The sequence below is a fragment of the Ranitomeya variabilis genome, chromosome 5 (genome assembly GCF_051348905.1).
Source record: "Ranitomeya variabilis isolate aRanVar5 chromosome 5, aRanVar5.hap1, whole genome shotgun sequence".
Classification (NCBI taxonomy): domain Eukaryota; kingdom Metazoa; phylum Chordata; class Amphibia; order Anura; family Dendrobatidae; genus Ranitomeya; species Ranitomeya variabilis.
The window spans coordinates 17216716-17229403 of record NC_135236.1 but is presented as its reverse complement, the minus strand read 5'-3'; the positions used below and the strand labels follow the sequence as shown (position 1 = coordinate 17229403).

At 39.8% G+C, this 12688-nt stretch overlaps 1 protein-coding gene across 2 annotated transcripts in view; it reads left to right on the top strand.

Annotated features, from left to right (window-relative positions):
* LOC143774202 (uncharacterized) overlaps window positions 1-12688 on the top strand; it is a 132862-nt gene that overhangs the window by 107913 nt on the left and 12261 nt on the right. For both annotated transcript variants that reach the window (XM_077261577.1, XM_077261578.1), the window contains 3 exons: window positions 2076-2308; window positions 2526-2797; window positions 11156-11281. In XM_077261577.1, the coding sequence (XP_077117692.1) occupies window positions 2076-2308; window positions 2526-2797; window positions 11156-11281 (631 nt within the window). The remainder of the gene's footprint in view (window positions 1-2075; window positions 2309-2525; window positions 2798-11155; window positions 11282-12688) is intronic.

The following is a 12688-nucleotide window of genomic DNA, read 5'->3' as shown; positions in this document are numbered from 1 at the left end:
CTGGGGTCCGTGTGCGTGCAGGAGACAGCGCTACAGTAAGCGCTGTCCCCCCCACATAGTGCTGAAGCCGCGATTCATATGTTCCCTGCAGCAGCGTTTGCTGCAGAGAAAATATGAATAATAGTGTTTAAAATAAAGATCTATGTGTCCGCCGCCCCCCCACCCCCTGTGCGCCCCCCCGCTGGTCAGAAAATACTTACCCGGGTCCCCCGTTGGCTGTCGCTCCTTCCTGGTCTGGCCGCGGCTTACTGTATGCGGTCACGTGGGGCCGATCATTTACAATCATGAATAGTCGGCTCCGCCCCTATGGGAGGTGGAGCCACATATTCATGACTGTAAATGATCGGGCCCACGTGACCGCATACACTAGAAGCTGCGGCCAGACCAGGAAGGAGCGACAGCCGACGGGGGACCCGGGTAAGTATTTTCTGACCAGCGGGGGGCGCACAGGGGATGGGAGGGCGGCGGACACATAGATCTTTATTTTAAACACTATTATTCATATTTTCTCTGCAGCAAACGCTGCTGCAGGGAACATATGAATCGCGGCTTCAGCATGATGCAAAGTGGGTACCACACGCTCCGTGTGGTACCCACTCGCCATACGGGCGGCACACGTGTGCCGCACGTATGGCCTCCGTGAGTTCCCAGGCACACGGACACGGATAACTCCGGTACCGATTTATTCCGGTACCGGAATTATCTGGACGTGTGGGACAGCCCTTAAGGGAAAGTTCTGAGTCTTGTACCGATCTCATTTTTTGGTTGATGGAGCGGTGCGATGGCTCGATTATTTTACTCCTTGAGACGAGATTTTTATTAATATCATTTTAGAAAAGATATAGTTTTCAGAGAACTGGTGTATCTATAGAAAATAAAACATTTTTTTTATATATATTTTTTTTTAATATAAACTTCAGCAAGCAGCCCAGTATGTAATCCATCACCGTAATCGGGGTCTCTGCCTTAACATTATGCTGTTTTCAGATTAGAAGGCAAAAACTTGGAAACTGATTCCAACAGTACAACTTACAGGCTACAGAAGCGAGTGGTGCAAAATTCTTAATAAAACTCTATTGTAAAAATGACTTTGTCTGACATAAATATATTAAAGAAAAAAAAATGCCTCCAAAGATGGACAGCAGTGATGAATGATCATGCTCAGATAAGGTATTATCTGACCATCACAGAAAAAAATCCAGCTCACCACCTGCGATTCCACACTTCTGGAGCACGGATAGCACCTGGGCAGGGTGCAACATCTAATGTAGAAAGCAGAAAAATCCAGCTAACAGATGAAGTCCAAAAAAGTGCATTTTATTATCCAAGGTACATGAAGAATACAGGCATCTTTTGACGCTTTTCGAGGGACATGCACTTTGTCAAGATCTTTGACAAAGAACGCATGTCGCTCAACGCGTAAAAAGATGCCTGTATTCTTTTTTTGTGAACACACAATTTTAATTTTTGCTTAATGTACCTTGAATAATAAAATGCACTTTTTTTGGATTTCATCTGTGAGCTGGATTTTTCTGCTTTCTCCATTATCTGAGCATGCTCGTGTGCTAACCAAGTGTCTTCGACGTTCATGAAATATATGTTCAAATCTCCACAGTTTCACGTATCGCGGATATTCAACACCTGCAACACAGGCAGGGATTGCCTAACAATCAGCAGTGAGACATTCATCCTCCGAGACTTGAACGTAGTTTTTGAGCACGCCGAAGACATTCGGATAGTAAAAGAGCCAGCTCGGAAAATGTTTTATCCCTGCAAGTTTGCTCATCATTAATGGACAACCCATGGAGTATCTGAACATCCCTATGTGAACCAGGGTCTGCAGGTTCCATGATATGCATTTCTAAGTGAAGCAATTGTGCTTGAAAACAAATAAGTTTATAGTGAACCTGAAGTCAGGGAACGACTTTGCAACGTATTTGGCAACTTCTCTGTTTTTGAAGTCCTCAAGTATCAACAAGAATTCACTGTTGGATGATTTCCACGAGACAGATTTTCGATGCTGCATTGTAAAGTTGATGTACAAAGAACTGACAGACCTTCCTCCTGTTTTTCAGTCTAACAATGGACTCTCCAGGACTGTTCCGCTGCTCGGAGTCTGGAATACAGTTCCTGGTTACACAACCGGTGACTCTGGAATATGAGGTGGATTCATGGCACAACTACACAGAGATCCTGCAGACTCTGCCTGGTAGACACCAGATCATTGGACCTCTCTACAACATAAAATCGGCCATAAAACCTAATGTTGTGTCGGCAATCTACCTCCCGCATTGCTTATGTGTAGGAGGTAACGCTCTGAATTGTTACATGTCATGACTTATAGACCTAAAATGTCAGAATGTTATTTCTGTATATCATAATCGAATATCTCCTCACAGGAGAATGATACAGCTATTTTACAAACTAAAATTTTAGACTCAAAAATAGTTGATTGGAAGTTATACTCTGGCTTTGCCATACAATTTTTGATTCAATTAATTGTATTTTTTATACTTTTTTTTTAGGTCTTAAAGAAAATAAATCAATGATAAAATGTTTCCACTACAAGGACAATGACATGACTTTGGAAACGCCATCCAGATTAGAAGCAATGTACGCTGTGCTGGAAAATCCCACATTCTCCCGTTTTGGAGTAATTTTTTCGTCTTTGAAGAGAAAGAAAATCCGATGTCATGGAATGGTCCTGTTATTCTGTAACACTATCGTCAGGGATCATCGAAATCACATGTATAGACTTCATCTATATCTACTGCCGAGGATCCGGACAGCGGAAAAGGTATCTCCCTCATTCTTCCTTTATATAGATGAGTATAATTTCAGTTTTCTGTTTACAAAGAACAAAGGAATCAGAACCAATTAATGTTTTATTTGCGTAGGCCCAGGATTCCTTTTGCTTGGTTTTTACATTCACAAAGTATTTAGATGTTTAGGAATCAAAATTGCTGGGATAATCATCAACAATGTTGGATGCTCAGACAATGCAACATTGATAGCAACAAGTGTAGATGGAATGAAGGATTAATTACGGAGTGTCAAGATATTTCAAGAAAAGCCCATCCAGCCCATGAATGGCAGCGCTTCCCAGGACTCACATTCAAAGATGATATTTCATATTTTTTTATTTCATAACTTAAAATAGAAGAGATACAATGCGTTTCGGATACAGTATATATCCTTCTTCAGGTATCATAAAAACACAATACAAATCCTACTAGTATAAAATTCAATTACACTTATATACAGTATCAAACCTTTTATCCCAGCCTCAGAAACTTGATTTGGGGTGTGGACCAAGTTCAGGAACACACCCACTGATTGATACAGCCTTGTTAACATTGATGCGAGAGGAAAAAAACAAACACACACCCTTTAAATTCTCTCTATGATATCATTGAATCCATTTGGAAATAATGTTCCCAAACGATATATCCAAAACGTTTCTTTCCTGTTTAAAAGAGCATTCCTGTTTGCAGCTCCAGATGGTATCTGCTCCACTGGAGTTATTTTTGTGTTAAAAATTTTATTATGTTTAAGTAGCAGATGCCTTGAGAGACTAGGTTTTAAAAAGCCGTTTTTTGCTCTATTTCTGTGGCCGTTAATTCGGGAGCGCAGTGTCTGTACAGTGCGTCCCACATATTGCAAACCACAGCTGCATGTGATGACATATACAACATGACCACTACTACAGGTGAGTCTTTGTGGGATTTCACAGACATCACCACCAGTATTATTGCATTTGATAGTTTTAGCCCCATGATCTAGGATCCCACAGGTACAACATTTTTTGGAGTTACATTTGAAAACTCCGGTGCCTTGAAGAACTCCACATAAAGTTTGATCCTTATTTTTATAAATGTTTTTTCTTTTTGAATCCGACTGTTTTTTTAATTTACTGGGGGCCAGCAAATTTTTCAAAGTTTTCCCCCTTCTATATGTAATCCCTGGTTTATCAGGGAGATGTTTTCCCAAGACAGGGTCACGCTTCAAGATATACCAATATTTAGAAAGCACAGTTCTTATGACTTTATTTCCCCTATTGAATGTTGTCACAAAATTCAATTTCCAGCGATCATCACTTTTTTCCTTACCAGTAATCAAAGTATCCACCTTCCTGGTTTTTCCTTTTAAACATTCCTCCTGTGTTTTTATTTTGTTGTCCCTATATGCACCATTTATCAAATTTTTCGGGTATCTTTTTTCCTTAAATTTTCTTTTTAAAATTTTAGACTGAGCTACATAATCAGATTCTCTCGTACAATTCTTTCTGATGCGATAAAATTGGCTGTGGGGTATATTTACCTTCCACTTCTTGTAATGTGCACTATTGAAATCTAAAAAGCCATTTGAATCCACTTTTTTGAAGTGGGATTTCGTGATGATTTTTTTCCCACTATGGCTGATCTCTAAATCAAGAAATACCATTTTTTCTTTATTAATTTGTGATGTAAATGTAATCCCCCAGTGGAGTGTCAAGATGGAATACTCGAACATAGGACTGCTACCCAACACAAAGATATTGACTAGTACCAGGTTCAACAGGAATACATATAAGATGGACTGGAAGTTGTAAAAGACTTTAACTTACTCGGATCAATGATGACTCAAGAGGCAGCGATGACACCGGAAGGCAATAGGAGAATATTTATGGGAAAACCAACAAGAAAGTCACTGGACAAGGTCTTCAAATCGAGGAACTTTTCACTGGTGACAAAAACACAACTGGTACATAGTCTGGTCTTTTCTGTGGTAACATGGATTCGAAACCTTGGCAATAAAGAAGAGAGACAGAAGAAGTATTGACTCCTTCAGAATGTGATGTTGGAGGAGGATGTTATCAATACCATGGATGGCAAGAAGAACAAACAAATCAATGTTGGAACCAATCAAGCCAGATATGTCACTTGATGCGAGAATCACAAGCTACACCTTGCCTACTTTGGACACCGCATATCAAGGATATCATGGTCCGAAGAATAGAAGGCACAAGGCAAAGAGGAAGACCAGCAACCCGATGGCTTGCCACAAAGAGAAGACCTTGGAGGACCTATCTAGGCTGGCACAAGAGCAATCTTCCTACTGAAAGTTCATCCATCAAGTCGTCATGGTTTGAGTTCGAGTTGAAGGTAATTTTTATAAAAATAATAAACATTGAAATAAAAAAAAAAACGAAAATCTGAGTAATCCTGCCACAATTATCAATTTACCTCTTTTCCTCCTCATATTAAAATATCCAGTTAAAGCCATAAGAAATAGTAGTTCTCTCTGTGTCTCAGGCCATCAGTGATTTTGGTCTTCCTCCGACCTGTTTCCGGCTGTGACTCAGCTGGATACATTTCGAGCTGTACCCCGCACACTATCTTGTTTGCAAGATAAACAAAAGAATCATTAAAGCAAACCCACTTGTCAAATCTATACTCAATAAACTATTTACACAAAATTATGTTCTCTGCATGATTTATTTTTCCTACATATAAAAGGTGCAAAAAAATATTTAAACCCAAAACTTAAAAGGCAGAAAAGAAATATCTGCTGCGCTCTGAGGCGACATGTTTCAGACCAAGGACCATGTAGGCCTGAAGCATGTTGCTTGGGAGCACAGTAGATATTTATCTTCTGTTGTGAATAGTAGAGTACTTTACCCCACACCCGGGCAGGTGAGCTGATTGCTTCTCGTTCACATATTTAAGTCTATGGGTATGCAAAAAAAATGCAATCCTAAGTGGATCAATAATGATTTAGTGTCCAGTTTCTATGGACACATTGTAATTCTTGACATAGGAAACTTTTTTTAGTCAATTGCCATATGAATGACAATAAAATTGAAACATTTATTATTTTTTGGATAAAAATTGGACAATTTTTTAAAATTGTTTATGTGAACTTGGCTATATCAGAAACAGCTCTGTGTAATTTAAGGCTACATTTACACATCTATGTGAATCGTCTGTGTGCCGTCCCATTTTTCCTTGGCTGGAGTTTTGTGGATGTATATGCACGTATGAAAATCGCAGATCCAAATGTGAGATCCATGATAATACGAGCAGGTCCTATTCTGATCTGTGTACGTGGATCAGACTTGGCCAAACAAGTCATTATGGATCATTGAAACCTGAATGTAAATTGGATTGCTTGGAAGACCTTGCAATAAATGCCTTGGAATAAAGATACAAAACGATAAAGTGACATTGAATGTTATTATTTGCTTATATAGCACCATCATAGTTCCATTTCATAGCTTATAATATTACCATCATTTTCCTCACTGCTTTACAGACCTCACCATTAGTGATGAGCGAAGAACATGTTATCTGAGCATGCTCGTGTGCTGAGTCTTCGGCATGGCCAAAAAATATGTTTGAGTCTTCGGAGCTGCATGTCTCGCGGCTGTTTTTAGGCAATCCCTGCATGTGTTTCGGATGTCGAATAGCCGTGAGACATGCAGCCCTGGGGACTGGAACATATTTTTCAAGCACAACGAAGGCACTCTTAGCACTTGTCCGAGCATGTTCGCTCCTCACTAATTACGATCACTATTCCCAATGGGGCTCATAATCTACATTCCCTATCAGTGTGTCTTTACAGTGTGGAAGGAAACCCATGGAAACACGGGAGAACATACAAACTCCTTGCAGATGTTGTCCTTGTTGGGATTTGAACCCTGGACCACAGCATTGCAAGACTGTAGTGCTAACCACTGAGCCACCGTGCTGTTGTGCTGTCCTATAGATATTACGGTGCTAACCACTGAGCCACCATGCTGCCTTACTGATGCCGCTGGAATTGTATTTCACAAGTTCAGAAGTAATGAAACACCAATAACACAACCTGGACACAGCATACACGGGAAGGTATTACCTTCTGCCACCAGATACCTGAGCGAGCTGTGATCAAAAACTTTCAAATGACTGCAAAAAACGTAGCAAGATTTGGTGGCATCAGAGAATTTGTTTCGGTTTGCACAGCAAGAATGATATTAAATGTTGAAGGCCTGAACTCCAAATAATACATCTTTACTGATCCCTCCAAAAAAACACAAGAAAAGTGGGCTACTATATGCTAAAAATATTTCTACGGAACTAGCAGAAGCTTAGGGTTTTTATATTGTGGAGCACTCAAAAAAAAAAAAAACCTGGAACATTTCGGCTTATGAATTAGCAGCATGTCTACAGGAGAAAAAATGAAGGTTTTGTTGAGAAGAACACCCTGCCTACAGTGAATCATAGCAATAATTTATTTAGTGAAGTGTGGCAGTGGCTCAGTGATGCCTATAGAGAAGAATGGTGGTGGCTTGTCTATAGTATAGGAGGACTGTGGCTCAATGATATCTCCAGTGAAGCATAGAAGTGGCTCAGGAATACCTTGAATAATGGTGGTGGCTTGGTGATACATACAGTGAAACATGGCTGTGCCTCAGTGATGCCTGCAGTGAAGTATGGTAATACCTCAGTTTTGCCTGGCGTGAAGCACAGAGGTGGTTCAGTGATGTCAACAGTGAAGCATGGTGAGGACTTGGTGATGTCTGCGCTGAAACATGGTTGTTTCTTGGTGATGCTCTGGGGCTGGAAACATGCAACATGTTGAGGGTAAGATAAATTTAAACAAGTATCAGGAAACCCTAGGAAAAAACAACGTGCTTTCTGTGAGGAGGCTTAGGCTTGGTTGTCATTGCACCTTCCAACAGATCAGTGTTCCAATGCAATCCTCAAAGTGAGCCTTGGCTTGGCTTCAGAAGAAGTACTGAAAGATTCTGGAGTAGTTGTTAGTTACCCGAATTGAGTCGCTTAGATAAACTGTGGTGGATTTGAAAAAGTTGGTTGCTGCATGCAAACTCCAGAAGATATGTGACTTGGAGGCCATAGACTATGGGGAATGGGCAAAGAGTTCTCAAGAACGCTGCCGAAAGCTGGTTAATAGCTATAAATCAAACAAAAGTCACCCACCTGCTTTGTCTTCTAAGACTGAATCAACTCTCTTCCCCTAAGGTCAGCGCTCGTTGTTGTGGTCAATGTCTGTATTTACAAGTGGCCTGAAGTTTCTCAATAACATGATCTCTGGAGACCTTTTAGAGCCACGTCAATACATCCCTGTGTATGAGTCTTGAAACTGTGATGTGTTCAGTGGCCATTAGTTTGCAGTTTTCCACCACTCAGTTTCTTCTGTTTCTATCACCTCCTCAGACTTCGGTGAGTTCTACAATTTCAGTAAGTATTGGTGTGCACTCAAGGTCACTGTAGAAGCGAGGTGCTGGTAGAACGGACCGTGGTGGTCCCTGAAATAAATAGCGAAAAATTCACCGCACCCTCTAATGGAATGATTTGCAACCATCTGTGGAATTTTATTATAGACAAAGATTAAAAAAAGTGCCAAGTTACAAAAATTAGTCCAAAACCCAGTAAAGTAGAGACACCCGGTCGCCGTAGGTTTGTATCCTTACTGTGGAGGGATCTTTCTTCATTTTTTGTGAGGAAATGATATTCGTTTTCATGTTATTAAACTCTGTTCAGATTACATTGCAATCTGCTGTGGATTATTCACTTGCATATACGGCGTGTGTGATCTGGGGTATCCATCATATGATGTAGCGTAACAAGCTGGTGCTAGTCTGTTCACATCGTGCTACCATCTGCTGCGTATTCTGTTCACGACAAGGGTCACCGAATATATTAATTCTGAGTACTGTCTGTAAAAACAATCCTGACAGCTCTCAGACAAATGTTATTCATTAGGACTGTACAGTCGACCACTTTCTTTACAAATCGAAAAATCCATGAGAAAAAAAGTGCAAATTGCCTCTTCAGAGAGGAAAGAACAAGAACTCTAGCGCCACCTATTGAATGTAGTAATTCTAGAATCCAATATTGACCCTCTAATGAGCCTTGTCACATGACTGAGGATAAAAGCCAAACTATCCCGTCATGTGGCGCGGTCAAGGGTCGATAATTAGGATTGCTAATTCCAATAGGTGGCGCTATAGTTCTAGTCCTCTCCCTCTCTGGAGAGGCAATTTACATGTTTAATTTCCCAGATAAGCATTGCAGGGCTTAGAAGACTTCTCACATTGGCTTGCCAGGCTAGGCATGTCACTCTCCACAAGGAAAAATGTTATCCCATGGATAAAAAAAAATATATAGCATGCTAGTATACTACACTAGTATTCCTGTCATTTCAGATTAGATTCATTTACTCAAATCAATAAAAGCACAGAAAAAAATGAATAGTCAGATTGCAATTCTTCACCATAACAACTGTATTCTTTCTTGTAAATTTTAGTAACTCCTGATGCTTAAGAACAGATGTCACGTGGATGACAAAATAAATGATAAATTTCCATATTTTTTCGGGAAATATGGGATATTTTTATCTACGCCTGATTAATCTGGCCTACACCTACAGTGGCTGGTAAAAGTTTGGGCACCCCTTGTCAAAATTACTGTTATTGTAAACAGTTAAAATGATCAATAAAAGGCCTAAAGTTAAAGATCACACTTTTCCTTTGTATTTCTGCACCATCCCCCCAAAAAATATATATATATTGTCATCTTTTACATTTTAAAAATTACAAAAATAAAAATGGGGTGATGCAAATGTTTGGGCACCCTTGGAGATGTGTGTGCTCAGGTAACTTTCAGCAAGTTTTCAGACTTCAATTAGCCTGTAAGGTTATTGCTTGTTCACTAGCATCGATAGGAAAGGCCAGGTGACACAAATTTCCCAGCTTTATAAAAACTCAGCCTCCTTTAACCTTTTGCCAAGAAACAGCAGCCATGGATTCTTCTAAGCAGCTGCCTAGTACTCTGAAAATTAAAATGATAGAGGCCCACAAGGCAGGAGAAGGCTATGAGAAGAAAACAAAGCGTTTTCAAGTTATTTCCTCAGTTTGCAATGTAATTAAGAAAAGGCAGTCACCAGGAGCAGTGGAGGTCAAGATAAGGTCTGGAAGACCAAGCAAAATGCAGGATTGCTGGAGATGCAAATCAGAACTTAGGCTTGACTGCAAAAGACCTTCAGAAGGATTTAGCAGAGACACCTGCCCAAATATGGCTTCATGGTAGAAACATCAGAAGAAAACCTCTCCTGCATCCTTACTTGCATCAAAACAAGCCTAATGCATTTTAGAAACAAGTCCTGTGGACCTATGAGGTTAAAAAATAACTCTTTGGCCACAATGATCAAAGGTATGTCTAGAGAAAAAAAGGCACAGAATTTCAGGAAAAGAACATCTCTCCAATCATTAATCATGGGGTGGATCAATCATGTTTTGCGGTTGTGTTGCAGCCAATGGCACCGGGATCATTTTACGGGTAGAGGGAAGAATGGATTCAATGAAATTTCAACAAATTCTTGATGCAAACATAACACCATCTGTAAAAAAGCTGAAAGTGAAAAGAGGAAGAGGATGGCTTCTACAAATGGAGAATGTTCCTAAACACACGTCAAAATTCACAATAGATGACCTCAAAAGGAGCAAGCTGAAGGTTTTACATTGGCCCTCACAGTCCCCTGATCTCAACATCATTGGAAATCTGGCTAGACCTCAAAATAGCAGAGGATTCAAGACGCCCCAGGAATCTCACAGACCTGGAAGAATTCTCCAAGGAATCATGGATGAAAATCCTTTGAAGAATTGAAAGAGTCTTGTCTGGAAACAAAAAGTGTTTGCAAGCTGTGATGCTTTCAAAAGGCGGCGCTACTAGATACTAACCATGCAGGGTGCACAAACATTTGCATCTGACTAACTTTTTATCATTTTTAAAATGTTAAAAATAGCATTATATTTTTTTTTATTTCTGCCGACAATACAAAGGAAATGTGTCGTCTTTAACTTTAGGCCTTTTGGAGATTATTTCATCTTCAACTTGCTTAACTGTTCACAATAACAGTAATTTTGACCAGGGGTGCCCAAACTTTTACATGCCACTGTAAAGCTTACTTTGTACATGGTGTTTTATCATTTTATTTCATGGCATTACAAAATATATAGAGTTTTGTATCAGACAAAAATGGGCACAAACTACGAAGGCTTGTAAAGATGAGCATTACTAAGTATGTAAATTTGGAAACACAGACCATTTATTCTGTGATAATTATCTGGTGTACTTTAACTGTCAATCATTCTCATTCTCTTTTGACTCAGGCTGTTGTGAATGTGGAGAGAGAATCTTCATTCCAGAGAGTTCCCAAGCCCCCACAGACAAAAAATATGTATTCTAAGAAGAATTACAAAGTCATAGGATCTCAGAATGCAATTGTAGATCCACCGGTAAGTTCCTATAGAAAAAATCCATGTGGAAATATAAGTACAAATATATATTTTTCTTTTTTTATTTAGATGACACTAGCAGGAGAAGGTGTACACACAAATATCATTAATTACACTTCCTCAAGGCCTGATGAGAAGGGGCAGAATAGCAGTTTTAACCTGTGCCTTACTGTACCAACCATTGCTGATTATTTTGCAGCTAAGGGAAAAGTAACTGTATTTAAATAATCCTCTACAGCGAGTGCGAAAGAGCTTGCGAGTGATTTACTCCTAAGTGTAATTTGTCTTAGCGTGTGACTTTGGATTCAGTGACTAGGGATTCAGTGAGTTTAGAAGTGAGTAACTTGTCTTAATTCACTGTTTGTATTTTCTTGCTTACTTGTTAATAAATCTGTCTTGTGCAATCTCCATTAGGAAAATGTTGTCCATTAGTAATGCTGTTCAGTATACATCTTGACGAATCTATGCAATCCTTGAGCAGCTGTGAGATTCATACTACTGGGCAACATATGTGGTTTTTGTACATAGTCATGACCGAAAGTGTTGGCACTCTTGAAATTGCTACAGAGAATGAAGCATTTCTCTATGAAAATGATTTAAATTGCACGTTTTACTATACACATGTTAGTTTCCTTTGTGTGTATTGGAACAACACAAAAAAACTGAGGAAAAAAAACACAATTTGAACATAATTTCACACAAAATCCCCAATATGAGCCAGACAAAAATTATTGGCACCTTTCCATAATTGTGGATAAACAACATGGTATCAAATATGTGATTGTTGTTCAAAGTCACCTGTGGTAAGTAATAGATGTGGGCAATATAAAAATCACACCCGAAACCAGATAAAAGGGGAAAGTTTGACTCCATCTGTGCATTGTCTATCTGTGTGCCACACTAAGCGTGAAGAACAGTAAGAGGAGAACAGAACTTCTATCAAGAGTGCTGACACTTTTGGCCATTACTGTGTTTGGAAGCCCAGGTACTGGATCTAAATGAAAATCTGGCAACACTGAGATCCACTGAAAATAAGGGAATAACTTTGCGTATCACTGAGCAGGTGCTCACTGGAGTAGTTGTGGAGGGGGTCATAGTATGGATCTTCAAGACACTGAGGCTGCTTCCTTAAGTGACAGAAGGTTGGTAGATGGAAGATTGTTCGGGAGACTAGTGCTGATCTGGCACACCAAGTTTGCTAAGTTAGCCGGGGAGTGTCTACTCCAGTAAAAGTGAGGGAGGCCGTCTGGGCAGGTAACCTGTCACAAAGAAATGAATCACCCAACGGTGTATTGTCTTCCTGGCCCTCAAGGTTGGCACATCGCTGATCAGGTTGACAGATTACTTGAAGAGGCTGGTGAGGATTAAGTGGTCATGGTGCACATGGCACCAATGGCAAAGTTAGTT